Raw genomic sequence first — 27042 nt, forward strand, 5'->3', positions numbered from 1 at the left:
TTGTTTATGTAGATTTGACTGTGATCAGTGCCATCGGGAATTGAATAGGAATAAGATGGTCAGAATTTAAAAGTCGGTTAGATTGGACAGGTGGCGACGCCGAGACTATGGAAGAAATGATTAAGATGTGATTGTTTAAAATGGAATAGGTTTGGTATACAGCATGAGGAAAACAAGCACTATCACATACCAAACATTTTGAAATTGCTATCAGTGATTTACTTTGTTTTATATTTTACTATTTGGTAAGTTTGAGTTACTTTAGATATTCTAATCTTTTTTGAATTAATTGAAATTAAGCTGAATGATTTTTATGGTTCAGAATGATTTGTAAGATTTTGTAATTCTTAGTTTTTTGTTTACAAGAGATTATTTTTGTCAACGGGCAAAACAGAACGTTATACTTCAACATTAAACGTAAATAACGTAATGAAGACTTTTGTTTTCTCTTTTGCAAGATCCAATGCATTTCCACTAAGGATTGTTTGTTTTATATATCATCTACCTAAATTGATGTATAATCCACTTCATCCCTAAAAAGAAAACAGAATATATTTACATCAAATGTTTACTTTCCTTTCAGTTTCTCTTGTATATTTTCGCATATCTATGACTTGATTAATGAATATTATAACCCCCACTTCATCCATAATTCAGTTTCTATTGAAATCTTTGTATGACATCAAATGTTTACTTCCCTTTCAAGGAATTAGGAATATTTCATAGCAGCACTTTAATCATTATCATCAGCGCGTGCATGGAGTTAAATGCGAATGTCTTTAGGCGTGACAGAAGTGAAGCTCAACGAATTATTATGTAGTAGATGTAGTTAGATTAACCAAGTGTAATTTAGTTTTGCTGGTTAATGTTATATATCTTCCAAAGAGGTTATATTACATAACTTACATAATTAGTTAATTACTACATTCCATGAATCACGATTTAAACTTTGTTTTAAAAGGATTTTGGTCTAGAAATCAAAATAATAGAGAGAAACTTCAAATTGTTTATTTGGTTTACTCGCAGCGACTAGTTTCACTTTTCAGGTTGATGTAAATGGATAATTTTATTATTTCGTTGATATCTTATTCATTATTAAAATTTCGTGTTTTATTAGTTATTACTTGTGCATAGCCTATTTTAAGTACTATAATGTTGGGTTAATACTATAGAGAGTAGAGACCGAAACAGTTTATGCGGCAACCAACACGTAAGAAATCAAGATTTTAAGATTGTAAATTATGCATGTCCTTTCGTTTTCTGTTAGAGCCAAATATATAGATCGTCAGTTTTTTGATAATGATAAACAACATCGTAAGTTTAAATAGTACCTTTTCGTTAAACACAAACAAAACATAAGTAGTACAGTAACTAACCATTAATATTTCATCAATGAATATATCTAACAATTTCGAATCCCAATTATTATTTACTACTGAACTGTGATCACATGCATGAACATGAATCCCAATTTCGAGTCTGAGTGTACTTTGATGCAAATTTTCATGAGAAAAGATTTCACTGAAAAATTGAATTATTAATATATAATTTTTTTGTTACTTTTTTTGTTACTGGATTTCAAAAATTAGAGAACACAACTAGGCCCAAATCCAACAAAAGCCCAATAATTAATTAAAATGGAAGTCGCAGGTCCCACATCGACTTGAGAAGAAAAGATGACATGACAACAGATGAAGACTATTTGACAGGCAGAGACAATCTTCTTCTTTTCACTGTGGAATCTTATTCGAACGTTTCTAAAAGAAGCAAACGAGATGTTTGAGATGTATATATACACAATGAACGATAGATGTTACGCTAGAGAGATGGCTAAGTTGTTAGATCCTAAAGGAAAGTATTTCAGCGATCGAATTATTTCTCGTGATGATCGTACGGTGAGACATAAGAAGAATCTTGATGTTTTTGATGGGAAACGAAGAAGCAGAAGCTGTTCTTATTGTCGATGACTCGAAGAATGTTTGGTTAGAGATTGAGAGAAATCACTTCTTTGCTTCAAGCTGCAAACAGTTTAAGGAAGATTCCAAATCGCTGTCGGAGTTAAAGATGGACGAGAGCGAATTCGATGTATCACTTAGTACTGTTATTAACGTTTTGAAGCTAACTAATCACATATTTTTTGAAGACACAAGTAGAGATGTGAGATCAGTACTGAAACAAGTGCGGGAAACAGGACACTGAATCGATCAAACTCTGTTTCTTGAAGTTTACAATGCCATTTCATCAGTGAGAAGGAAAGTACTTGCTGAGATTGAGAGGCAAAGAGTAGAACTCTTCGCTTCTGTTATCAGATTGGAACGATTTAAATCGCTTCCACCAAACTAGTCCTCGATCTTTCTTTGTCGTCTTGTCCTTTGGAGGCAATGTCGTGTCTAGAAAGAAGGCCAAAATCCCGGAAACAAATGCTTTAGATGAGAAAGGAACGTTTATAATGTTGTTGAACTGCAAAAAGAAACAGAACAATTTGAGCATTAGTTTAATTTGACGATATCAAAAGACGTGGTTTTAGTGTTTTACCCATGTTGCGGATGTCCGAACGGGTCCATAGGTTTCCAAAGTTGTGTACTGGTAAAAGTATTGAGGTATGGATAAGCCCATGAAGATGGAGAATCCAAGAATGAACTTAGTTCTGAAACTGTTCAGATTGCAGAACTGGATTAGACTTAGACCACCAGCACCTGCAATGTTTTCAGTTTTTTGAGCAAAGAGATGTGTTCCTTGCGGTTCCAAAAACAAAAAACAGAACAACTCTGTTTCAGTAGTTTCAAGAATTGTACCAACGTATGAGAAGAACAAACAGTAAAGAGCTGCGACGATAGGAGCTGGAATCGAAGCAAAGATAGCCCCAAATTTACCTGGAAATGATTGCAAATCAATTGTGTTTATCTATGTAACAGCTTCAGAGTTGTATGTTCAGTAATAGCTGAGAGAAATACCAAGAATGGAGAAGAAGATCATGAATCCAGCTGCTACTTGAATTACACGTCTACTACCAACGCGTGTTACAGCCAACAAGCCGGCATTCTCTCTACAAAGGATCATCAAGAAACGGTTTCAACATCTGACAAAGATTGTTGTTCATTTCGAATAAGAGAATCTTTTCTGCTTTTGTTGGAGATTAGAGATGAAACTGTCTTTACACAGACACGGATGTTGCATTTCCTGCTCCAAATAATCCACAGAGAAGAATTCCAAATCCCTTAAAAACAGAGAACCTCATTAGCAATGACAGTTTGGATGATGCCATAGAGAAATATTTGAGTCTTTTTTGTGTGTTTACCTGCCAACCGATTCCACGACTAAGCACAGAAGGTGGGATTGGTGTTGCACTTGCATATCTCGATACAGCAATGTATGTCCCTGTAGACTGTTCCATTGATCACACAAGAAGAATCAATCACATGCACATCTGTCTCAAGTTGTACTAAAAAAGGCGAGGAGAAATTTAGAGTTAGACCTCGACAAGAGAAACGAAAGAAGCAGCCATCATAGCAAAAATATCCCCTGCATTGAAAGTTGGAGCTCCTCCCCATTGAATAGGGTGAGGCACTCTAATCCTGCATGCGTAGCATTTAAAAACATGTCTAGATAAACTAAAGGATACGAGTTTTATGATCTATTACCATGGAGAAGCGCTAATGATGCCAGCACGGTCGGTTCTGCAACTGATTTGAGTATTGATTTCTGTGTTACTATAAGCCCCACCAATGGTTAGAATGTATGCATAAAGCCACACAATCACCACTGAGAATATCACAGCAAATCGGTGGAAGAAGTTAGAACATGTTTCTCCTTGCATCAGATGAGGAATGTACTGCACACATCAACAAAATGGTTTGGTTATACAACACAGAAATGAGCTTTGTTTTTAGATTATGGGAAGATACTTACCTGTGAGAATATGACAAGAAGTATGATCTCAGGCAGTCCAATCTCAATGCATTTTGCTAGCTGTAATATGCGGAACACAAACTCAGGAGCTGAAAGTAAAAACTATCCGAGAATGATATGTATGCATACCATAGGGAATCCTTGTTCATAGAGTCCAAAGCCAGAAAAGGCTACAAGAGGAACTGCAGATAAGGGACTCAAAAACCTAAACAAGAGAAAGAAAAACTACAATTTAGACCTGAAAACACCATCATCAAGAAACAGAGGAAACTCACTACATGTATGTATTTCTAACCTAGTAACATTGCGCCAAAGGCCACTGAAACCAACAAGGATATGAAGAAATGAGGCAATAATAAGAGCACCTTGGATTCCACGCATGATCTGTTCAAATCTCTGCATTTTCTCATCAAGGAAAAAAAGCACACACACTCAATTAGTAACCAGACTTGCACAAAACACAGAGAAAATGTGATTCTTGATTTCCTTCACCGACCTTTTGAGGATCCATAATGTCATTGTAACGAGCAGCTAAGACGATTGACATTGTAGTTGGCACATAAGAGTAAGAAGCTCCAATGACAGCAGGAAGACGAGTCCCAAAGAAGCTTTGAAATAACGTGTTGATTCCAGACACAAAGAGCAACGTCTGAATCAACTTTACCTTATCTTCCTGCATTTGAGACAAAAGACAAGAATTTTTATAAGACCAGAGAGTCTTATGTTCTTGTAACAAATTTCAGCAAAAGACTTACGTTTCTTGCATCAATCTTTGAAACTAACATTGTTGGAATGAGAACAGTTGTTCCAAGCATCACTAAGTAGTGTTGAAACCCCAGAAGTATTGTCTCCGCTGATCCGAACAAGAGGTTAGTTTAGAAAAAATCTTTAGTCGTTTTCACAAATTTTGATAATGATTAGGGAAAAATGTGAGAAGAACTTACGCCAAGGAGGAGGACTTGTGAGGCAGTAAGTGATACCGTAAAGTTGATCCTTCACCGGATGAGGCTGAAGATCTTCCTGTTTCTGCGGTGGCTTTGCATTTTCTACGCCATCACCTGCCATTTTTTCTTATCCTTCTTCTTCCAGTGAAACCCAAAAAATCAAGAAAATAGCTTAAAAATGGAAGCTCAGAAAAAAAAATGGTGGAAGCTTTTTTGTGTGGATCTTCAACAAAACCACAAAAGAGAGGTGAAAATCAAAATAGTAGGAAAAAAGTTTAGAAAATTTGGAAACTGGAAAGCTTCAGAAAACTGAAAGTGATAGTAGAAGATGACAATGATAGAGGAAAAAACCAAAAAAGAAAAAGAAAAAAGAGTGTTGGCAGAGAATAAATGTAAGGAACGTTTTATGGAAAAAGAAAGAGTTTTGTAAGTTTACGTTACGACTTTGAGAAGAAAGAATCCTACTTGAGGAAACAAAAAAGAGGCCAATGACAAAACCAAATTAAAGCTTTGCATTGAATTTGTGGAAGAGCGTGAGACTAGTAGTTTAAGTTATTTAATGGTGTAATCAAGTAAAATAACTACCAGTCAACTAAATGATTCTATGAAAACAAAAAAAGAAAAAGATTATTGACTGCAAAAGTAGAAATGTAGTAAATAAGTGCAAAAAGTTTTCGTAAATAAGTTTCTCAACTTTCGTATCATTTATGAATAAGTTCAAAAGGTAAAACCAAGTTAGATAAGTCTTCACACTATTTCTCTTACTTCACGTTTCTGTCAAAAATGCTTAAAATAACAATGAGTCAAGTAGATTCTGCCGAGTGATTGGGCACCTATATCGAATTAGCGGTAACATTATTTATTTATTTCTGGAATTAGCCCATTTCATGGGATGATTTTTTAAAACATTAGATTTCTTTCTTTTTCCCTGGTGTTTTTCTTCGATACTGATTGGGCACCTTATTATCGAATTAGCGGTACATTAGCAATATAAGCATTTTTCTTGTGGATACAAATAAAATGGTTAAGAGTAAAATATATGAGATCCCATGGTCTGATCTGATCCCAATTCTCATTTGGTTATTTCATATTTGGGTATTATTCTATTGGGCTTTTATTAATAAATATGATATGTATTGTCGTATTGGGTCTTTCCCAGAAAAAGCTGCCCGGGCTGGGCCTGTACTTTTTATTTTCGTAAATTTAATTGCAAGCCCTTTTAACAATAATAATTGAAAAATTCAATGTTGTTACCCTAACTTATATCCAAACTTGGACAAGTGTTTTAATCATTTTGTAAGAAAAACTTTTTTTTTTTTTTGAATGAAAAACTTTACTTTATCAATGCTCTCTTTCATATGATTTATATGATTTTCACGACTCATTTATCACGAAAATCTGATGGACAGTCAACTTTATTATATATAACATAGGTGTAAGAAAATATTAGAACAACTGTAGAGCAAAATACTGTAAGAAGAAGAAAAATTGAAAATTTGAAACATTACTTCTTTTTTTTTTTGGCGAAGTTTGAAACATACTTTAAACCTCTAATATCCTACGTAAAATTATATCATAAAACAATAGAAAGTAACAATGTGTGTTTTAACAAAAAAAAAAATCAGTTGCACTCAGCAGGCATGACTTTGTATCTTGGCTTATCACTGCAATAAGAATAGAACATCAGCTTTCTCCTAGCCCAATCCATGGCATTGATCTGATTCTTCGACAACGTGGCAAAATCCTGACCATCAACAGGGTCCAGACTCGAAATCGACCCGCCCGACTTGGTACATGGCCCGGACCCGGTAGAGGAGCCGTTGTTAACGGAACAGCCACTTAACTCCACGTCAGCAACGGAAACCACGAAAGGGGCGTACTTGTAGTTGACGGGGTACTTACCACCTTTAGTGGCCCACTCTGAACCGTCCCAAACGGTGACGTATAGAGACATCGGTTTAGACGGGTACGCGCTTGTGAAGGCTCCCCGGTTTGGAAACTGCCTAACCGGAATGTTGTCTACCAAAAATCTGTAAATCCAATAATTGAAAAAGCATTTTAAAATCCTGAATAACGATCACAGTTAGTATTTAAAAGAAATATTGAGTTTCTTTATGTCCAATTGTTTAACTAAAATATTTATTAAGTACTGAAAGTCTAAAACCAATCCCTAAATATATTGTATTAATCTAAGAATATCAACTTGTATCTTTGTTTTTGTTTGTCAACATGCATTAGGTGGACTTTATTAGTTTGTAACTTTAGTAGATGACAAATGCTCATTATGATGATTAATCTATTGTTATATTTCAAATTCAAAAAATTATACAGAAAAAGTCATTCTAGTTATCTATATGAAGCATTGCCTTTAGGATTCATGAACTTATATCTAATGTTTTTGTTTGTTTTGACTTTTCTTGGCCCATAACTTTTCCTTTTCCTTAAATTGAATGGATAATAAATGATACTAATTCGTAAGAAAAATAAGAAGAAGATGATAATAGTCAAGAGTGTGACTTACACAGTATGGTGGGAGTTCCAAATGAGGGTATAGTCGTGAAAGGCTTGCGTTGGATCGAACCAAAAATAAAACTTCTCTTCTCTTCCCGTTCTAGTACTTCCATTTGCATATACATTCGTCTGGATCGTCCAATCATCTCTCCTACTTCTACCCAACAATTCTATGTCTATCTCGTCGTGGCTTTTCGGATAAGTCTCTGCGTTTGATAACTGCATATCGAAATTATTATGCATTAGTATATCTTCAAAATAACTCCTATATTCATTACTAAGCTATATGTCTAGAGAATATTGAGGTTTGGATTCAGGAGATTATGAAACATATTATACGTACATAGAAAGCAACCACAACACCAGAGGCAAATCCAGCGGGAAGCTTGAGTCTTGCACTGAAGAAACCATAGTGATACTTGTTCTTTGACACCAACCCAGCTCCTGCAAATATGTCGATATTATATATAAATATTCACATACATATATATAAGTTTTGTGGATAATATACAGAAAGAAACTCTGGCTTGATCATTAAAAAAATGAACAACCGAGGAAACAATATGTTCAAAACAGAACAGTGTAGATTTTTATTACCGGAGGATTTGTCGAGAGTGAGCTTAGCGAGGGAGCCATTGACCTGAATATTGTGAGCTCCGAAACGTCTGGAGAAGCCATTTTCAATGGCGATCTTACTGAATTGATCTGTGAGGCGTGTCACGTTTGGTGTTGTGAATTTCCTGCTGTGTGAAGAAACCAAAGACAACGAACAGAGACAAAACACAACTGCTGTTTCCCACATAATCTTCATGTTGTGTTTTATACTTCTGATTACTGATTAGTGTGTGTATATTAAATATGTGTCAGTGGTGTATATATAGAGGTAGAGGTTGGGTGGGACAGGTTGGGAGGGGTAAATTAGGTACTTTACAAAATGAGTTGTAGACAAGCTGGCTCTTTACCTCTGCTCTGATTGATCTTCGTTAGAAAAGAGTCCACCATCATGGATTTATTTTGTCTTGTTTACTAAAGAATGTTCGTAAATAAATGTCTTAATCTATTTAAAATGTTAAAAAAGGAATTCATGTGACTGACGTTGGCTCCGTTCAAGAATTCCCAAGTGATTAGTTTGTTTCTAAATTTTCGAATTATCATAATCACCATTGGCGTTCAGAATCAAATCAAATTTCAGAAAAATTCTTATTATAGGATCATAATGACAAAAAGAAAACATTAAATTAATGTTGCAGCAGCACATGTAAGACTAACACACATTTTCTTTCAGGTTTAAGACATTTCGAGACATTTGCATGTGGGCAATTCTGTTTCCCCTTTCATTGGATTAGAATGCAGTAGTTATGCTTGATTTGATATAATTAAATTAAGTATTTGCTTGATTACTTAAATTTATAAGATTAAACCTTACTACTATATACCCACACACACACAGACGCACACATTAACGTGTACAAATGACTTGAAGATGAAGTGGGCGTGGTAATGCTATACCATGCTTTGACTTCTCTTTCATCTTTTGCCATTTTTGGGTTTATCTCTTTTTCTAATAATAATAGTTTTTGATATTTTTGATACACTTTTTTTTTGTCTTTCTTATTAATTGCATCAGAACATCTTCCCACACCGAATATATTTTTGGAATTATTTGTTGATAAAGAGTATTCAAAACTTTATGGAATTTGAAAACTAGTACATTATTTTATTTCCAGTTTTGACATATGTAATTTTCTTATGAAAACTCTATATTTGAAATAACTGAATGTTTAAGTTAAATGTAACAGTAAAGCTTTTTGTTGACAAAATGTTTAAAATACTTATTATTTTGTATAGTAAACTAATAAAGAAAAGGAAAAAGGACAAAAAGAGTTTATGATGTAAACATGAACAAGTTGACATGCAATTCAGTATACAGCAACACTCAGGCTGGCAATTTACAGATTGTTCATATCAAACCTTAACCAACCAATCAAATCGGCATTTTTCAGCTTTCATATATATAATTGATAGTTATGTCTTATTATTTTCTGTTTTATTCTTGATTTTATTCTTATCATCATTGTTATTTAAGTATAATTTAAATTCGGCGCAACATCACGTATCCTCTCACCTTGATCATGTCACCCTAACAAACTTCAAAACACACAACCGTACGTTTATATATACGTTTATAAAGATTACGAGATCTATAGTATTATTTGGAATCGATTACTTAGATTTTCTTAACTTAATAGGGCCGGGATGTGTTGGCGAATAGTAATCTTACTGTTACTTATATCTGATGTCCTTAAAAATTTATCAATATGCAAACATAGTGTAGGAGTTCAATAGGTAACTAATATGACGCTGCACATATCTTTGTAATACGTCTGAACTTCTTAATTGTCACACAAACAAACAAAAAAAAGTAGGTGTAGGTAATGTTGTTTTTAATGTGTAAACGATCAGAGTTTTAACTTTGGTTTTGTTGGACGGTTTGTGCTTTGGTTCATGATGGTAGATGCGAGACCTAGGGTCCTGGTAAAGGACGACCAATCGAAAATTTTGTGTTTAGATGAAATCGTTTTTAAATCGACAAAGTTGGTTTGCCTCCATGAGAAAACGATTCTCTGGGCTTATGGGCTAATGAGGATGGGCCAAGCGTATGTGATGGGCGGAGAGAATGATAAGCTCAGACAAAGAGAGTGTTGTCTAAACATTTTACTGTATGCTTTCTTTCAGAAGTCTAAATAGTAAATAACTATAACATGGAGACGAGCTCGGGTTGCACGTGCATGCTCACGGTCACAAGCACGGGATTGTTGGTGTGTTCGGAATTCCAAAGTTCAGCTTCACCGGTGACCGGACTCGAGTTGTTGCTCAGATAAGTAATTTTAACAAACCTTTATTTTTTCTTTTCCGATACAAACCTTTTTCACAAAAGAAAAAGGGTTTTCAATGGAATAGGGTAAAAGCTCAGATTGGATCAATTACCATCATTTCATTTCTTTCTGATCATTCTCTCCAAGTTTCGGTTTTGTATTTACCAAAAACAAGCTGCATCTTGAGTGTTGCCGTGTTGGTGTATTGAATCTGATACTTTACCATTCTTCTCCAGAAAGTACAACACCGTTTCTAGTACTGGCGCGCTAGCTATAACTGGTCCATTTCATCATCTTCTTCAGGCAGGAGAAACTAGCACGAAACTATGATATTCCCATGCATGATTCCAAGTAAATGCTCAAATGTGAAAAAAAAATATGAAAGCGAGCTTATATCAAACCGTTGACTTTGCCTCTGAATAATTGGTTCTTGCAATTGTTAAAATATGGTCCATTAATAACGCAACCGGCCATTGTTCCCGAATATTATAACAACTTCTTCTCACGATTGACTATCCTAAATTGATGAGTTAAAGAGTACCTGGAAATATCCTTCTTTAAAGCATATCAGGTAACAAACCTAATAAGATTCCAAAAAAATATATTATATTTTCGCAATACTCCACCAAAAATGAAGGTGAAGAGGCTTCCAGTGACCACCACATATCGGCATGGCTTCGAGTTTGACCAGAGGTTTTGGATAATGCCAAAAATAATGATTAATGGTTATCTTTGCACAAGGACTACGAACAAAGATTGTCTTCTAGTCTTCTACAATTCAAACAAGGGCAGAAAAATCGTTTCTCATGTGTTTTATTATATAAATCTCCATGGTGAATGACCCACCCATTCAGCATCAACGCCAAGGTCTAGCTATTGTATGTGCCCATTCTAAACAGATTTCTAAAATTATCACGTAAAATCCTACAATTGTGTGAAATGATGATTAATTATAAGCACACAAAAAAATATATATTCAAAGGACATAATAATTCGATTGAATAACATAAGCGAAAAAGTAATCATGTATTTTTTTCGTAGATTATTTGTGGAAGCCGGAAGGCTATATATATGACTAAAACAACCATATTCATCTAAAGTGTAAACCCTTTCCATTTCCAAAAATTTAAAAGCTATACAATTAGATAACATAGTTTCGGTTTCTGTAAATCATGAAATTAATCACTTCTACCGTTCTACCGAAAAACATAAAAGAATCTATGAAACAATCGAATAAATAAAAAAATTTGAAGGAGGAAATATCCTATCCAAAGTCCTCACACATGGGTCGTACCAAATGTCGGCAGACTCCATGCACGTAACTTCATGACCACGTGGATCCTCGCACACTCCACTACGATCTACGAAGCAACCTCTTTTCCTCGTTTTCGACGGATCTCACGTGGCACTCTGTCAGTGGTCAGGGTTTCCAAGTAACATTGTCCAATGATACACCACCACGCGCTCTAATTAAAGTTGAAACCTTTGTCAACTCTTTATATATTTCCCACCTTCCATGTCGCCGTCTTACTCGAAACAAACACCAATATATCGTAGAAAACAAACTTTAATCTACAAAGTCATAGCAGCATGATCCATACGAAAACCGGGTCTGGTCGTCGGATCTTGACATTTCCGACTGTGGAACCATCCGAATCAATCTCCATAGTCACCCTATTGGACTCACTGATTCAACTCGCCGGCGACATTCTCACATTCAAGTCGAAACACTTCTCTACCAATAAACAAAGCTTCAGAGAAACTCTCAGGCGGATCCAAAACCTACTTGTTGTCTTCGAAGAGATTCGGATCCGGATCAGAAATTCGAGACGCTACTTCCATGACTCTGCCGCCGCGTCGAGCCTCAAGGAGATCCACGTCGGCTTCCAAAAGCTCAAGTTCCTTCTAGAAGACTGCACGAGAGACGGAGCTAGACTATGCATGATGATGAACTCGGATCAAGTCTCGGATCATCTCCGGGTCCTGACTCGATCCATTTCCACCAGTCTTAGTGCGTTTCCTGTCGCCTCCGTTGACTTAACGACCGAAGTCAACGAGCTAATTGATTTAGTGGTGCGGCAAGCTCGTAAGTACGGAGTCCAACCTGAAACAAATGATAAACGGGCCGTGAGCTCCATTAATAGGATCCTTGCTCTGTTTGTGAACAGAGTCGTCCCGGATCCGGATGAAATTAACAGGATCTTGGATCACGTAGGGATCAGAAAATGGGGAGATTGCGTTAAAGAGATAAACTTTCTCGGAGAAGAGATAGATGCAGAACGGTTAGATGAGAAGAAGAAGAAGAGTAGCGATCAAGTCGAGCTTCTCAGTAGTTTAATGGGATTCATATGTTATTGCAGATGCATTATACTTGGACGGATCGAGAGAGATGATCATCATAATCATCATGAAGATGGTATAAAGAAAGATCATGACTTGATCCGAGGATTGAAAGTTGAGGATCTCCTTTGTCCAATTTCACTAGAGATTATGACGGATCCTGTGGTTATAGAAACAGGCCACACTTATGATCGGAGCTCCATCACTAAATGGTTCGGATCCGGGAACATCACGTGCCCTATAACCGGAAAGATTCTGACTAGTACCGAGTTGGTTGATAACGTATCCGTGAGGCAAGTGATTCGAAAGCACTGCAAAACAAACGGCATCGTTTTGGCGGGGATTAGTCGGAGAAGAAAGAGTCACGATGACGTGGTCCCGGAGAGTTTGGCTGCAAAGGGAGCTGGGAAACTCATCGCAAAGTTTCTCACTTCAGAGTTAATCAATGGCGGTGAAGAGATGATTTACAGAGCCGTGAGAGAGATTCGTGTTCAGACCAAGACAAGCAGTTTTAATAGGTCTTGTCTGGTTAAAGCTGGTGCTGTGACTCCACTTTTAAAGCTTCTTAGCTCCGTAGATATCAGGATTCAAGAAAACGCAATGGCTGGGATCTTGAATCTTTCCAAGCACGTTACCGGAAAATCTAAGATTGCGGGAGAAGGGTTAAAGATACTTGTAGAGATTCTCAACGAAGGAGCTAAAACAGAGACGAGACTATACTCTGCTTCTGCTCTGTTTTATCTCTCTTCCGTTGAAGATTACAGCAGATTGATCGGAGAAAATCCAGATGCGATTCCGGGATTGATGAATATCGTTAAAGGAGATGATTACGGCGATTCCGCCAAACGTAGCGCGTTGCTTGCGGTTATGGGTTTGTTAATGCAATCCGATAACCATTGGCGTGTTCTCGCCGCCGGAGCTGTTCCGATTCTTCTTGATCTGTTGAGATCGGGGGAGATTAGCGGCGGACTCACGGCGGATTGTTTAGCGACGTTGGCGAAGCTGGCGGAGTATCCTGATGGGACGATTGGGGTGATTCGTCGTGGCGGTTTGAAACTCGCGGTGAAGATTTTGTCTTCGTCGGAGGATTCTCCGGTGGCGGTGAAGCAGCATTGTGTTGGTCTGATTTTGAACTTGTGTCTTAACGGAGGACGTGACGTCGTTGGGGTTCTGGTGAAGAATTCGTTGGTCATGGGGTCGCTTTACACGGTGTTAAGTAACGGCGAATATGGAGGAAGCAAGAAGGCTAGTGCGCTGATCAGAATGATCCATGAGTTCCAGGAGAGGAAAACCGGTTCGGTTGAACCGAATCTTCAAAGAGGACGGTTCGTTCACGCCTGGTGATTTTGGTACACAGTAACTCTTGAGTATTTTAAAGAGTTATTTACCATAAAGAAAACTAAATAATTTTGGTTAAGGGTGAAATTCTTTTATTAATTTTTATGTAAAGGGTTTAGTGTTTGTATATTTAGCTCGGGTTTTATTTTCATAAACCAAAGAGCTACTGGGATGGCAATAAGCTTCAGTTTTTTTAAGAAGCTGTGTCCATATTCCATAATGTAATTATAACTGAATCAATAAAAACTATTACAATTAAAAAAAAATACCTAACTTTTTTGTTTTGCATGTTTCCTAAAACTAACATTACAAATTTCTTGGTCCAAACTAAAGACAAGAAAAGTACCTAGCTTTCTTTGAGGTAAGTCCTATTCACTCACATGATGCACTAGGTTGGAAACGCAAAATGGTGTTTGAAGCAGTGGAACTCGTTTGTTTGCAATAACAGGGATAAGGTTGTTTAATCTAGTTGAAGTCGCAAAATGTTGTTTGAGATCTTTAGAATTAGCATCTAGAAATCTCATATTTCGTGTGACTTACATAAAAACTTATTTTATGTATATAAGTTTAATCAAAACTACGTCGTTTTAATCTTTTTAAGACAATAAACAATGTTACAAAATTTGTTTGTTAACATTTCAAAATTTTAATATAAAATGCCAATTGAGTTTATGCTATAAAATTAATTCGATCGTTTTTATGTTCGATTGATTTTGAATTGGAAGCATGCTATTAGTCTACATATAAACTTTTCAAATGTAGTTGTTAATTAATTTGAATTTGAAAGCCCACAATTCAATTCGAATTTAGTTAGTTTTGAGTTGGAAGCCCACTATATCGCAATTATATTACAATTTAATGTAAAAAAAGCGATGAAAAACCAGAAAGATTTCAGACCGAAACCTAAATAATATTGAGTAAGTTTATTCGAAGAAGAGATGAAGAGACAAAGAGCAATCGAGTTAGATCGAGTGAAGAAGACAATGTTGAACATAGATTGGGACGATGCTTTGGGCGATGAGGAAGTTCCCGAGCTCGAGATCATCGCTACTGACAAAATTCCGCCGCGTGAACCTACTCTTTCCGGCTATGAACCCGCCGTCTCTGTGCGATCCCTCAGGGATAACGAACTCGACGATCATCTGAAGCGTCAGAGATCACTTCTTACTCGTCTCGGTGATAAGTTGGCAGACAAGGGCGAGAAAATCCGAAACAGAATCGGAGAGCTCGAGTACGAGAAGCAGCGAAGGATGTTCCAACAACGGACCAAAATGGTTTTGTCTTTTTTTTTTTTACTTACTCTGCAATTGCATCATTCTGTTACTCAAATGAAAGTTTTTGTGATCTCTGTATTTGTAGCTGAAGCTAATTGTTCAGTGGAATTTAGAGTTTGATGATGTGTGGAAGATAATGTAGTATGTGTTTAGGAGGATCAGTGGTTGAGTGTCTCGATTGGTTCAAGATTCTGCTAAAGCTTCTCCATTGTTTTACATTTTCACTTGTTTAGTATAGTTCTGATTTTGTTTGGTATCTTTTTTTCCTTATGGATGTATAATACTCTGTCTCTGTTTAGACAAAATGATATGAATTGATCTGATACAGTGCCATGTGACTTTACCTTGTTTTAGCAGGATGCAGACAACGGATGTCAGATTCTCGAGAAACCAAAAAGCTCAGGTATCTTGTTGCAAGTTTGTCCTAGTTAATTTTGGTGTTGAGTGCAAAATTTTGTGTCTAACATGTAAAGTGTTTGCAGATGTGTTTATGCGAGCGAGTACAGCCTCAAAAGACACCTCTGGACAAGGGACTTCGGGATCGAAAGACGTGTCTCGGTCAACATTTGCTGCTCATTTTAGTGACAATCTCAAAGTATGGTGTTTTTTACATTCTCTATTTTTGTAACCCTTTTAGGTGGCTGCTTCTTAATAGTCCTTGTTTAACAGATGGGACCTCAACCAGTGAAACTAGTTAATGACAAACTACAAGATTTGGGACGTGGAAGCTGGATAAGCAAAGCTAATAGAGACTCAATAATAGAGAAAAATAATGTGTGGCGGTCGCTGCCAAGATTAAGCAAGTGTAAGGTCAGTTTAAAGAACTTTTATTCTGAGTCTAAGGATCCTAAAGGGGATCGAAGACCCAATGAAGCTTATGGTAAGGGAAAGCCAAATGAATCTTCCCCTTATTTACTTGTCGACGATGATGATGGCGATGACGACAAAGTCATTGGTTATGAAACTCCCAGGTCCATATCTTTTCTCCCTGATACTGCTTCATAGGAGAATTTAGTGTATTGACATATGATTAGTGTATTGACATATGGTTCATAAGAGAATTTAGTGTATTGACATATGATTTGCTCTTTCTCTCACAGGCATTGGAGTTTAAAAGCATCGCCACTACAGAGTTCAAGCTGCAGGAAGGTATGTCTTCTTATGCCATACAATTGTACTTAATTAACATAGAAGGACCTCAGCACCCTTTCTGACACTTTTGTTATAGAAATCAGATGATAAAGTGATTAATTTGGATGAAGATGAACCTCTGTCTCCAATGGTAGTAGAGGAAGCATGTGAACTTCCTGAAGGGTAAAAACAGAGTTATTATTGTTTATCTTCATTAAGTGTCTGAATCACTTTTGTGTTGGAGATAACTTAATTTTGATGACATCTGCAGGTTACCAGAAGATATTTACTACCCATCAAGGTAGGTAGAAAAACTATCATGTTGTTTACTTATTGTAATCGTCAATAAGATATATGACCTTTTTTTCACTTTATCTAGTGATCAAAGTGATGGGCGAGACCTTGTTCAAGTATCTCTTAAAGATCTGAAATGCCTTTCACCTGGGGAATATCTTACATCGCCAGTTATAAATTTCTACATCAGGTGACTTCTAAGTACCGACTGGGATACTTGCATTATATGTCTCGTGTTATAGCTTTGTAATAATTTCTGCTTCTGTTTGACTAGGTACGTGCAACATCACGTGTTTTCAGCTGATAAGACTGCTGCTAATTGTCATTTCTTCAATACGTTTTTCTACAAGAAGCTCACAGAAGCTGTTTCATACAAGGTGATTGCTTTCCCTGGTTTCTATAAAGATAATTATTAGTTCTCAGAGCTCATTATATTTTGTTTGCATTTAAAAAAAATTCAAGTCCTCAAGATGCTTTATGTTTCATTGTTCTATTATAGAAGGTTGAGTAAATATTTCATTTGCAACTGTAACAAGAATTGAGAAAAAAAATGATAATACTACCTCTTTTATGAATCTTGTGATTTAACATTATTTTTCTTCTGGCGACTCATGTGTTGTTCGGTCTCTTTGTCTTGTCCTTTCACTATGATTAGGGTAATGACAGGGATGCATATTTTGTGAAGTTCAGGCGGTGGTGGAAGGGTTTTGATCTATTCTGTAAATCATATATATTTATACCAATACATGAAGAGTAAGTAATTTACTGACTGTTTATTATTGAATCCCATGAATGCATTTTTTTGGCATGAAGAGTAATTTTTGTCATCTAAGCTTAGAGGATTATGCAAAAAGATGGTATCTTAGATCAGAGTTATCACATCTCAGTCTGCTCTTTCTAATGGAGAAATGTTCTCAGCATCAATTGTTAGATTGGTTAATGTTTTCTTTCCCTCTTGAATGTTTCAGTCTTCACTGGAGCTTAGTCATAATTTGCATCCCAGACAAGGAGGACGAATCGGGATTGACTATAATTCACTTGGATTCATTGGGACTTCACCCAAGAAATTTGATTTTCAATAATGTCAAAAGGTGAGACCCAAGGAATCCGTATCATTGATGCTGATTGCATAAAGTTTCTCAGTGTCAAGAGTCTAAGACCATCTTAACTATATTCTATTTGTGGTTTTAATTACAAGTTATTGTTGCAGATTTCTGAGAGAGGAATGGAACTATCTAAATCAAGATGCTCCATTGGATTTACCAATTTCAGCAAAAGTATGGAGAGACCTTCCCAATATGATCAACGAAGCTGAAGTGCAGGCTAGTCTTTATACCTTAAGTTGCAAATCATAATGTTTGAAGACAAATTATAGTATTCTTCTAAATAATTTCATCACCTTTTCAGGTTCCACAACAGAAGAACGATTTCGACTGTGGTCTGTTTCTGCTCTTCTTCATAAGACGTTTCATCGAAGAGGCTCCTCAAAGGCTGACATTGCAGGATTTGAAAATGGTGCGTTTTTCTTCCATCTTTGTTTCTATGATCTATTCTAAACAATTTGCTGTTAACAGAACTTGTTGTATTGTCTTCATCTCCAGATTCACAAGAAGTGGTTTAAACCGGAAGAAGCTTCCGCTTTGAGGATCAAAATCTGGAACATACTCGTTGATCTATTCCGCAAGGGTAACCAAACAGATTAAAGCTGTATAGAACAGTGTCAAGTTTGGTCACTCTAATTAAGGAATGAAATGAAAGATACGTTTTTGTTAACAATCATTTTGTTCAAGTCCTGTAATAAACTAAGGAGCATGACATAATCAGAACAAATCAACAAGGTAATAATAACGTATCCGAATAAAAAGCCAACATTGCTGCAATGGTGCAAAGTAACACAGCTTTAGCAAAATTTCAAGTCTTACAAGCTATCTTTATAACGATTCAGTCAACAGTTTCTCTCAAGCATTTGAAATAGTTTTGGTCGTCCCTCTACATAATCCATTAAACCGAGATTGATACAACACTAAAGAATCTAAAACAGCGGAAAGCAAAACTCAAAGGGGCTTTGTATCCCAAAGATGCAGCATTCCGTATAGCCCAGGCTAGGCCGTGATTTCTGTGCCTTCTACTCTCTCTTTCTCCGAAATGCCTCTGCTTGTCTTAGTCCCTGCAAATGTGCAACAAAACATCACAATCAAACATTAGCCATGAGATTACGACATGGTTACATGGACTGGTAATTTTCAAAGATTTTACAATTGCGCAACTTCTTTATGAATAAAAACCATTAGAATCAAAGTCAAACTTTCTTTCCAAATCACTCCACAGATGTGAACTCAAAGTATTACTCATACACTAGGAATATACGATATCTGATTCCAAAAGAATTAAGACACATGTTACATGCAAGGATACTCAGATGACAACTTTAGCTTTGCTACAATTATATATACCAATAATAACTATTATGCAGCTGTTACGTAAAGGCACACACCACACATCATGACAAGAGAAACAAATAAACAAAATAGTCTGGAAGAAGGTTACATACCAGTACTTAATCAAGCCGTCCCAACCACAAGTTGCGACTTTACTCTGTTCCAGAGGATGCCACTCGGCTCCAATGCATACTCCATTGTGACATTTAAGAGTCCTAAACACTTTGCAGCTCTTCCAGTCCCAAAACCAGCACTTACCCTCACCATCTCCTGACATTACAAACCGTCCATCTGGCGAGAAGTTAACTTGGCATGCATAACCGGCAACAATGTGCCCTGCAAACCTCTTCTTTTTATTCAGCTGAAACCTTTCTCGGGTACTGTAGATCAGAATCTGGTTATCCAAACTCTGTGCAGCAAGCCAGTTTCCATTCGGGTGAACAGAAATGGAAGGCATAGAATGCATATGAGGCTCACTGATATACTTGATAACCACCGGGATCCCAAATTCCCAAACACGGAGAGACTTATCATCGCTCGACGTGACAAATCTTCTGTTATTGTCCACAAATGTGATAGTATTAACTGCCCCCAAGTGCTGATCATACTCTTGCGTAACCTCCCCCGTATTAATATCCCACTGCACAATCTTCTTATCACTCATACCAGCCAACAAAATGTTCTGCTTGTCATCATCCGGATTCAGCTTAACCACATACGGAATCTTCCCAGTGGAGAAAGTCGATATAACTTGGCCAGTTTCCGTGTCCCAATACTTAATGTTCTTATCATACCCAGCAGTCAAGAATTTAGACCCATCATTGGAGAAGCAAATATCCCTCACAGCTTTGGCGTGACCCATGTAAGTCCTCATACATTTACCAGAGTTATACACATCCCAAATCTTAACCTTACAATCCATACCTGCAGAGAGAAGCAAATGTCCTTGCTTTGGGAAGAACCTAATAGCGGAAACACCTTTCGTGTGCCCACTCCATGTATGAACCAAACGTTTTGGAATGTAGCAATGATCATTGTTCGCCTTAGCATCTTTAGGAGCCTCAATCCAAGACCTTCCTTGATAATCTTTCTCCTCTTTGCCATGGAAGGTACTCTTATCCGCATAATGCTCTCCTTTGGTTTCACCTTGTTGTCCCTTCTCCTCCTTCTTCTTGGCATGATCCTCCGCATACTTCTTCTGCTCCTCCGTCAACTCTCCCTGAACCACCTCCTTCTTCCTCGACCACGGACTCTTCCTATTCTTCCTAAGCCAAGCTTCCGTCTCCGGATTCTCAGCTTCCGGCTCAATCTCTTCCTTTTTCTCTTCCCCTTCCCTCTCCTCTTTGCTCCTCTCAATCTTCCTCCGCTTCTGCTCACTCTGAGGAATATTAAAAACCGAAAGACCATCGTTCTTCTTAAACGCCTCAACATCGCCGACGTAGTTCATCCCAGACGGATCCGCCGCGTAACCGCACTTATGAAACGTATGGTACTGCTCTTCAAACCCAAACGATCCAATCGAAGCATCTTCCACAGAACCTAGCTTATGATTCCGCATCCCTTGAGCGATCCCGTCTTTCGCATACGGATGCGCGGGGCCGAACATCGGAGCCCACAGCTGATCATGGGTAGGGTTATAAAAGACGACGTGTTGAGTCGGGTCAATCGGCTTCGATTTCGATTGATTCACGTTAGCCACCGTGAGAGCTAGTGCCGTATCGTCTACCTCCGGCGCCGATGATTTCGCCTTTAACATACGAGGCGGTGAAGATTCCGGCGAGGAAGCAACGGCTTCGTCTTCTTCTTCGTAGGATTGAATCAGATCCATCTCTCACGATTTTGCTCTCTTACCACAAGTGTTTGAGAAACTTTATACTGAGATTTTGCCTCTTTTCTCTTCGACAAGGGTTTCAAAATTCCTAAATCTAAAATAAGGGTTGCAATTTGTGCGATATTTAGATTTTCAAATATAGCCTCTTACTATTTTTTTCTTTTCACATTTACCCCAATAGTGTATTTTATTGACATTTACATCCCACTGTCTTACTCGGTGGTTAAAATTATGCAAATCTGGACCAATCTAAAATCACGCCAAGCCAAACTGAATTAAACCGGGATGAATAAAAACGAAACGACAACGTTTTAAGGTTTCTTATGTTGACGGTCAACATATTTATCATAATCGAACTCAAAAGCAATTACTCATCTCATATTTAAAGAACTAACACATGTGTGAAAAAACACACTAGCGTTAGCGTAGACTTATCATTTGGGATTTCATGCTTCAAAATATATATATCCATAGATGATTTTCCGTACTCTCTCTTCTATCCTTGATGGATCAATGCCAATCCGACTAATGATAGCCTGCAAATATATGTAATAAAAATTTATACGAAAGACATGACACATGCATATACGTGTGTATTATACAAACATATGCGTGTGGATGTGGTACCTGGGCTATGATTGTGTAAGTGGTCCTATCATTCAAGTTCTGAAGATTAGCACTCATTACTTGAGCTCCTTCTTCTTCAAAAATACTCACAAGCTCGTGTAACATTACTCTTTTCATGTTTAGATCCATGATCAGATTCATTTCTATGGTCGAATCCCGCGAACGAATACTGAGTTTGGGTAGAAGAAACGACCCTTCGTAGAGATTCCCGAGTTCTCCTTGTAACAATGTCCTTTTCTTCTCTTTCAAATAATTTACATTCTCTTTCAATTGGATCATGTATGATGTCGCTTGATCTATAAGGTGAGGCACTGGTAACTGTTTAGATCCCAAAAAAAACCCCAAGATAATTACTTTCATTAATCTTTTACATGAATGTGGTTATATTCAATATATATAAATAAACCGTAAAAACCCTAGCTACGTGAATCATTTATTTGTCAATTAGACACCGTACTTAAAAGAGAGCTAATATGGACGGTCATAGAGGGACAACTGCCTATTCAATTAATCAAAATATTATCTCTTTAGAATAAAACGTACATCTTACAGTAATTATGTAGATAATGTTTGTATTGTTGTATATACGCATAAAACACATCTACAATTTAATATAAGATATATATAGAGAGAGAAAGAGAGAGAGGGAGAGTTAGAGAGAAAAAACGGACCTTGCGAGTGGGAGAAACATGAGAAGAAAGTATAGAGAAGAGATGTTTCATGCGCATCCTTCGATCCTTCTCTCTGAGGTTTCGTTGTTCCCTTAACGACGATGAGTTTCCTTCTCCTATTTCTCTTGCTCTCCCCATTCTTTTTGTTTTCTTTTAAGCTTTTATGTACAAGTTTCTCTTTTCAAATCCATCTCTCTTTATATACAGTTAAAGAGATAGAGAGGGCCGGGAGATACAGAGTCACAAATCTCAACTTTGAGAGAAAGAGCTACGTGATTTAGATGAAAGGGATGTTTTGGAAGAAAGTCATGGCTTTTGTGATTGCGTCCGTGAGCTTACACACTAAATTAATAAGATGCATGCATCTTTCCTACCAAGTAAATTTTACTATTTACTTCGGAATTTCCACGTTCTTAAAGATACAAAAGTTTCAAAACAATTAGATATGTTGTTTATCATTAAAAAAAAAATTAGATTTGTTGGTGGGTTGACACATTACTAGGACGCATCATAATTTCGATGTAAGATTTCTAACGTTCAAAGACATAGTTTAGATAGCATCATGCTTACCGTGTGAGATGAGATTCCTAACGTTCAGAGATATGATTCTTCTTCTTTCAGATTACTAACCATGAGTTTAAGTCCTGTGATTTACAGTAGGTTTGGAGAAAATTATTATCAAAAATCATTTCAATGGCGTAAAATAGTCAACAGCCACGGTAGACAAAAATGAATTCCTTACAACAGTACTATATATGTTTCTATCAACAAATAGAAAAGGAAAATTGTTTTGTATACTGATAGAATCGGGACCACTAAATCAAATAGTATCATCATGTTCAATTAATTTGGTGCACGTATTCATTATCCGAGGAAAGTATCATAAGGCGCCATAACCTAAGATTATTCAACAAGCTATCATTATCATAGAAGAAAAGGACACAACACATTCGGCATTCCTTACATAAATTATTAAAGGCCCTCAACTCTCTTTGGCCGTATGGCCGACATCGTTCACCGGATAGGGGATCTACATGGACCGATCGTCTAAACGTTCACCGGAGGTGAATACAAAGACAGAAAATTAAACATGCCTAGTTTTGTTGAGTCTTGGAGTACTCCAGGTAGATGTTGGTCATAACTTTGCCACTGAGCAAACTGACATAAAAAGTAAAAGGAGCCGCAATATGATACTAACACTGTGTATATATCGTCTCGCTGCTTGACCACTTGCTTAGAAACTGAGTAAGGGACAATTATATCCTTATTGCATTTTCCACATGTTATTCTTTTTTTCCTTCTTCAAATATTTGAATTCGTACAAGAAGAGAATAGTCATTTGGTAACTATCATAATTCATAGCCATTGAAAATCCGTGACTAGAAATACAGATTAGCCCAATTTTAAAATGTTAAGCCTATAATTACTTGTAACTAATTCTGTGGCTAGAAAAGGATGATTACTTATAGTTAGAAAATTTGTAGCGAAATTTTTGTTATCGATCTATATATACTGTCCAATTTATATAAGACATTTAGAAAAAAAGATTTGTTTACTAGTTATGTCGTGTATATATACATGTTTTTTAAGTTTTAGTTAACTATATTCACATACAAAATCTAACCATGTGTGATTTTAGGAGAAAACAAAGATGAATGTCCTTGCTATCGCAATATGAAAAACTCCAAAAGTGGATCCAAATGCCTATGCCCTTGAACATGTTTTGAAGATAGTCATCAGATGCATAACATCTATCTATTCTATGTATGCAAATATCAATTACGACTATTTTAGACGGCGCCTGTAATAAAATATTTGAGCTTAAAATGCTCAATGAAAGAAAATTTGAGAGTTCTTGACAATAAAAGTAGATAATATATTTTATATTTAAACATGAGATTCTATAAACGTAATAGAGATTAGGCATAGAAAGAAAAGAGAAAATAAAGAGATTTTGAAGATGATGTGAGAGGCTTTTTCGTTCATATACTTGAGGAAATGGTATTCAGACATTTGATCATTCTCTTTAACTTAAACAACAATAGGGCTATTACACCAATTCACTCTTAAAAATACTCATAATCTCATGTTTAAAGAACTAACACATTTAATTTGTTAAGAAAAGACTTGTGATTTGGGATTCAATAATGCTTCAAAAAATTAATCATGAGATTATATCCCTTAATCTCTCTTCTATCCTTGATGGATCAATCCCGATCCGACATATGATAGCCTGCAAATATTCATTTAGGTGATTATTAATTTATCATATATATATAGTCCTTCAAAAAAAGTTCAAACTATATTTTAATGATATGGAACAAAGAGATGCTGCTAAAAAAAAAAAAAAAAACATGACACATGCATGTACCTGGGCTATGATTGTATAAAAGGTCCTATCATTCAAGTTCTGAAGATTAGCACTCATCACTTGAGCTCCTTCTTCTTCAAAAACACTCACAAGCTTGTGTAACATTACTCCTTTCATGTTTAGATCCATAACCAGATTCATTTCTATGATCGAATCCAGTGAACGAATACTGAGTTTTGGCAGAAGAGACGACCCTTCAGAGCGATTTTTGACTTCTCCTCCTAACATTCTCCTTTTCATCTCATTCAAATAGTTTACCTTCTCTTTCAGTTGGATCATGTATGATACCGCTTGATCTATAAGTTGAGGCACTGGCAACTGTTGGTGCCAATAAAAACACACAACCTAGTTACTTCCATGTCTTTTGTATGAATTTGGTTATAATCGTTATATGTATTAACTAAAATGTAATATACTAGATTTTAACCCGCGGTACACCGCGGGAACAATTGTTTTTTTAAATTAGTATATATAAAAGTTCGTAAATTATATCTATCTATAAAATATATTTATTTTACAGTTTACAACTGTTATTAAGTAATGTCCTTTCAAACCCGTCCCGCCAAACCCGTCCCGTAAAAAAAAACTACAGTACATCGTTGATTTAAATATATAATTAAAATAAATATTTTACGGGATTACAATTGTACTTTAGTTTGTCAAACAATTTTTGTTTTAAATAGTTGCCGAAATCTAGTTTAAATTTTGGAGAAATAAGATTTAGTGAATTGATAAAAAAATGTATTTAAGTGCGTTTTGCTCATTTTAAGGGATTGCAATTGTATTTTGGTTTGCCAAACATTTTTTGTTATAAATAGTTACCGACATTTAGTTCAAATTTTGAAGAAATCTGCGTGATATATGAGATTGTAATATATTTGAAATAGTTTTGAGAACGATGATTTTGTTACGTTTTAATACATGTACATTTTACTAACTGAAAATATGAGATTGATTATTTGTATAACACGGAAAATATGAGATTGATTCTTTATATTACAATGAAAATGAATGATTCAAAACTAAAGATCATAGTGTAATATAGTTTAGCTTAGAAAATAATTAAAACGATTTTATTTATTTATTTAGTTTTCTAAATTTTAGTTTAGATTCAGAAAATAATTGTTTAATTTCCTTAGAAGATGATAAACATATATGGAAGATTTGAATCTCTATATATTTTAAAAATCAATCAATAATGTCAATATAATTAAAGGATAGATTAGAAAAAAGTTTCTTGAATGCTAAATAATTAATTTGTTATTTATAAACAAAATATTAAATGCTGTAAAAACGAAATATTAAATAAATATGGAAAGAAAATTCTACCTTAAAATATTTTGTACTATTAAAACCGATTTTTTTTTTGCAGCAAATTAAAACCGAAAATTAATAAATACTTAAGAGAGATTTTAGGAATGATTTTTTTGAAGTAATGTTAGACTTTTTTTGAAGTAATGGTGGATTTAATATAGAGACATTTTAGGCAATATTTTTGTTAGGTAAATATTTGATTTAAAATGTCGATTGAAAAAAATAAATTCAGTGGCATTGAGTCGTAAATAAGTTCTAAGTCCAGGATTTATTTGTTAAAATGACTGCAAAAATGTATATATAGATATGAATCATTTGTTTTAACTCTACACTACATATAATGGTCCTAGCTGGCTTGTACTAAATACTGAGAACCCTAGCTAAATGCTGCACTTTGATTGATCTGGTTCAAATCAAGATGATTATCCCTTGATCAGTTCTTTGATTGATCTGGTTAAAATCAAGATGTCCATAGGATTTTCGCAACATAGCCCTTGCCTAAGCGTCTAGGCGCTTAGACAAAACCAACACATACATTACATCTACGAAAAATTATGTACTCTGTATATATAAACAATAAAATACATGTAGAGAGAGAGAGACGGACCCTACGAGTGGGAGAAACATGAGAAGAGAGTATGGAGAAGAGATGTTTCATGCGCATTCGTCGTTCTTTCTCTCTGAGGTTTCGTTGTTCCCGTAATGACGATGCGCTTCCTTCTCCTATTTCTCTCGCTCTTTCCATTCTTCTTCTTTTCCTTTTTTAGGTTACTATGTTTAATTCCCTCTTTCCAAATCCATCTCTCCCTCTATAAATATAAAGAGATAGAGAGAAAGAGCCGCGTAATTTTAGATGAAAATGATGTTTTTCAAAGAAAGTCATGGCTTTTCTGGTTGCGTCCATGAGCTTACACACTACTTAATTTATACATATATATGCTTCTTTTACTTTGTAAGTTCCACTCTTAGAGATACTAAACATGTCCAATATGTTTTTTACTTACTTGGTAAGGTTTTGTTGGACACATTTCTAGAACCTAGATAGTGTTACGCTAGGTTTTGTTCTAGTGAAGCTTGTAGAAAATGTGCTTATCAAAATCATTTCAGCAGAACATAGTAATTAAATTAGTCGGATTATATGTGATGAATTCTTCACATAAGTACCATGTTTGG

General features: G+C 35.9%; 7 protein-coding genes and 1 pseudogene across 13 annotated transcripts; 3 read left to right on the top strand and 5 right to left on the bottom strand.

Moving 5' to 3' along the window:
* The first annotated feature begins 1732 nt into the window (after positions 1-1732).
* On the top strand, positions 1733-1983 carry AT1G10538 (annotated as a pseudogene). The gene has a single exon.
* A 92-nt stretch (positions 1984-2075) lies between these two features.
* NAT8 (nucleobase-ascorbate transporter 8) lies at positions 2076-5246 on the bottom strand. 2 transcript variants are annotated; one of them, NM_100929.5, is made up of 14 exons: positions 4854-5246; positions 4665-4762; positions 4406-4582; positions 4205-4305; positions 4039-4114; positions 3910-3969; positions 3642-3832; positions 3476-3575; positions 3299-3385; positions 3159-3217; positions 2955-3046; positions 2796-2873; positions 2536-2696; positions 2082-2460 (listed from the first exon to the last, which is right to left on the bottom strand). In NM_100929.5, the coding sequence occupies exons 1-14, from the start codon at positions 4972-4974 to the stop codon at positions 2242-2244; spliced, it is 1620 nt and encodes a 539-aa protein (NP_172524.1). In that variant the 5' UTR covers positions 4975-5246; the 3' UTR covers positions 2082-2241. The 2 variants fall into 2 exon arrangements, with proteins under 2 accessions (NP_001320848.1, NP_172524.1); NM_001331912.1 differs by having other exon boundaries at positions 2076-2460; positions 2796-3046; positions 4854-5163.
* Positions 5247-6283: 1037 nt separating this feature from the next.
* On the bottom strand, positions 6284-8259 carry XTH33 (xyloglucan:xyloglucosyl transferase 33). The gene is made up of 4 exons (NM_100930.4): positions 7962-8259; positions 7708-7808; positions 7375-7583; positions 6284-6883 (listed from the first exon to the last, which is right to left on the bottom strand). The coding sequence occupies exons 1-4, from the start codon at positions 8173-8175 to the stop codon at positions 6475-6477; spliced, it is 933 nt and encodes a 310-aa protein (NP_172525.1). The 5' UTR covers positions 8176-8259; the 3' UTR covers positions 6284-6474.
* Positions 8260-11616: 3357 nt separating this feature from the next.
* On the top strand, positions 11617-14183 carry PUB18 (plant U-box 18). The gene has a single exon (NM_100931.3). It carries the CDS (start codon positions 11831-11833, stop codon positions 13922-13924), a length of 2094 nt encoding a protein of 697 aa, NP_172526.1. The 5' UTR covers positions 11617-11830; the 3' UTR covers positions 13925-14183.
* Positions 14184-14603: 420 nt separating this feature from the next.
* Positions 14604-18495, top strand: OTS2 (Cysteine proteinases superfamily protein). 3 transcript variants are annotated; one of them, NM_202073.4, is made up of 14 exons: positions 14604-15192; positions 15550-15595; positions 15675-15787; positions 15862-16163; positions 16293-16341; positions 16421-16506; positions 16595-16624; positions 16703-16807; positions 16892-16994; positions 17273-17370; positions 17586-17708; positions 17828-17939; positions 18025-18132; positions 18219-18495. In NM_202073.4, exons 1-14 carry the CDS (start codon positions 14857-14859, stop codon positions 18318-18320), a joined length of 1713 nt encoding a protein of 570 aa, NP_973802.1. In that variant the 5' UTR covers positions 14604-14856; the 3' UTR covers positions 18321-18495. The 3 variants fall into 3 exon arrangements, with proteins under 3 accessions (NP_973802.1, NP_001322371.1, NP_172527.2); NM_100932.4 differs by having other exon boundaries at positions 14791-15192; positions 15547-15595; NM_001331913.1 differs by having other exon boundaries at positions 14765-15595.
* Positions 18476-21052, bottom strand: AT1G10580 (Transducin/WD40 repeat-like superfamily protein). The gene is made up of 2 exons (NM_100933.3): positions 19169-21052; positions 18476-18784 (listed from the first exon to the last, which is right to left on the bottom strand). Exons 1-2 carry the CDS (start codon positions 20881-20883, stop codon positions 18778-18780), a joined length of 1722 nt encoding a protein of 573 aa, NP_172528.2. The 5' UTR covers positions 20884-21052; the 3' UTR covers positions 18476-18777.
* On the bottom strand, positions 20988-22462 carry AT1G10585 (basic helix-loop-helix (bHLH) DNA-binding superfamily protein). Of its 2 annotated transcripts, NM_100934.4 has the most exons (3): positions 22185-22462; positions 21514-21831; positions 20988-21422 (listed from the first exon to the last, which is right to left on the bottom strand). In NM_100934.4, the coding sequence occupies exons 1-3, from the start codon at positions 22320-22322 to the stop codon at positions 21333-21335; spliced, it is 546 nt and encodes a 181-aa protein (NP_563873.2). In that variant the 5' UTR covers positions 22323-22462; the 3' UTR covers positions 20988-21332. The 2 variants fall into 2 exon arrangements, with proteins under 2 accessions (NP_563873.2, NP_001320606.1); NM_001331914.1 differs by lacking the exon at positions 22185-22462 and having other exon boundaries at positions 21158-21422; positions 21514-21902.
* A 1666-nt stretch (positions 22463-24128) lies between these two features.
* AT1G10586 (basic helix-loop-helix (bHLH) DNA-binding superfamily protein) lies at positions 24129-26657 on the bottom strand. Of its 2 annotated transcripts, NM_001123786.1 has the most exons (3): positions 26477-26657; positions 24556-24873; positions 24146-24417 (listed from the first exon to the last, which is right to left on the bottom strand). In NM_001123786.1, exons 1-3 carry the CDS (start codon positions 26612-26614, stop codon positions 24349-24351), a joined length of 525 nt encoding a protein of 174 aa, NP_001117258.1. In that variant the 5' UTR covers positions 26615-26657; the 3' UTR covers positions 24146-24348. The 2 variants fall into 2 exon arrangements, with proteins under 2 accessions (NP_001318972.1, NP_001117258.1); NM_001331915.1 differs by lacking the exon at positions 26477-26657 and having other exon boundaries at positions 24129-24417; positions 24556-24894.
* Between the last annotated feature and the right edge of the window lie 385 nt (positions 26658-27042).

The sequence above is a fragment of the Arabidopsis thaliana genome, assembly GCF_000001735.4.
Source record: "Arabidopsis thaliana chromosome 1 sequence".
Lineage (NCBI taxonomy): Eukaryota > Viridiplantae > Streptophyta > Magnoliopsida > Brassicales > Brassicaceae > Arabidopsis > Arabidopsis thaliana.

Coding starts and splice junctions, on each gene's coding strand:
- NAT8 (NM_100929.5), bottom strand. CDS start 4,974: ATGGCAGGTGATGGCGTAGAAAATGCAAAGCCACCGCAGAAACAGGAA. Junction 3,970..4,038: donor ATGAACAAGGATTCCCTATG/GTATGCATACAT, acceptor CGCATATTACAG/CTAGCAAAATGCATTGAGAT. Junction 3,576..3,641: donor ATCATTAGCGCTTCTCCATG/GTAATAGATCAT, acceptor CTACGCATGCAG/GATTAGAGTGCCTCACCCTA.
- XTH33 (NM_100930.4), bottom strand. CDS start 8,175: ATGAAGATTATGTGGGAAACAGCAGTTGTGTTTTGTCTCTGTTCGTTG. Junction 7,584..7,707: donor GTGTTGTGGTTGCTTTCTAT/GTACGTATAATA, acceptor TTCGATATGCAG/TTATCAAACGCAGAGACTTA. Junction 6,884..7,374: donor TGGAACTCCCACCATACTGT/GTAAGTCACACT, acceptor TTGGATTTACAG/ATTTTTGGTAGACAACATTC.
- PUB18 (NM_100931.3), top strand. CDS start 11,831: ATGATCCATACGAAAACCGGGTCTGGTCGTCGGATCTTGACATTTCCG.
- OTS2 (NM_100932.4), top strand. CDS start 14,857: ATGAAGAGACAAAGAGCAATCGAGTTAGATCGAGTGAAGAAGACAATG. Junction 15,596..15,674: donor CGAGAAACCAAAAAGCTCAG/GTATCTTGTTGC, acceptor AAGTGTTTGCAG/ATGTGTTTATGCGAGCGAGT. Junction 15,788..15,861: donor ATTTTAGTGACAATCTCAAA/GTATGGTGTTTT, acceptor CTTGTTTAACAG/ATGGGACCTCAACCAGTGAA.
- AT1G10580 (NM_100933.3), bottom strand. CDS start 20,883: ATGGATCTGATTCAATCCTACGAAGAAGAAGACGAAGCCGTTGCTTCC.
- AT1G10585 (NM_100934.4), bottom strand. CDS start 22,322: ATGGGGAGAGCAAGAGAAATAGGAGAAGGAAACTCATCGTCGTTAAGG. Junction 21,832..22,184: donor ATGTTTCTCCCACTCGCAAG/GTCCGTTTTTTC, acceptor GGATCTAAACAG/TTACCAGTGCCTCACCTTAT. Junction 21,423..21,513: donor CTTACACAATCATAGCCCAG/GTACCACATCCA, acceptor ATATATTTGCAG/GCTATCATTAGTCGGATTGG.
- AT1G10586 (NM_001123786.1), bottom strand. CDS start 26,614: ATGGAAAGAGCGAGAGAAATAGGAGAAGGAAGCGCATCGTCATTACGG. Junction 24,874..26,476: donor ATGTTTCTCCCACTCGTAGG/GTCCGTCTCTCT, acceptor TGGCACCAACAG/TTGCCAGTGCCTCAACTTAT. Junction 24,418..24,555: donor TTTATACAATCATAGCCCAG/GTACATGCATGT, acceptor GAATATTTGCAG/GCTATCATATGTCGGATCGG.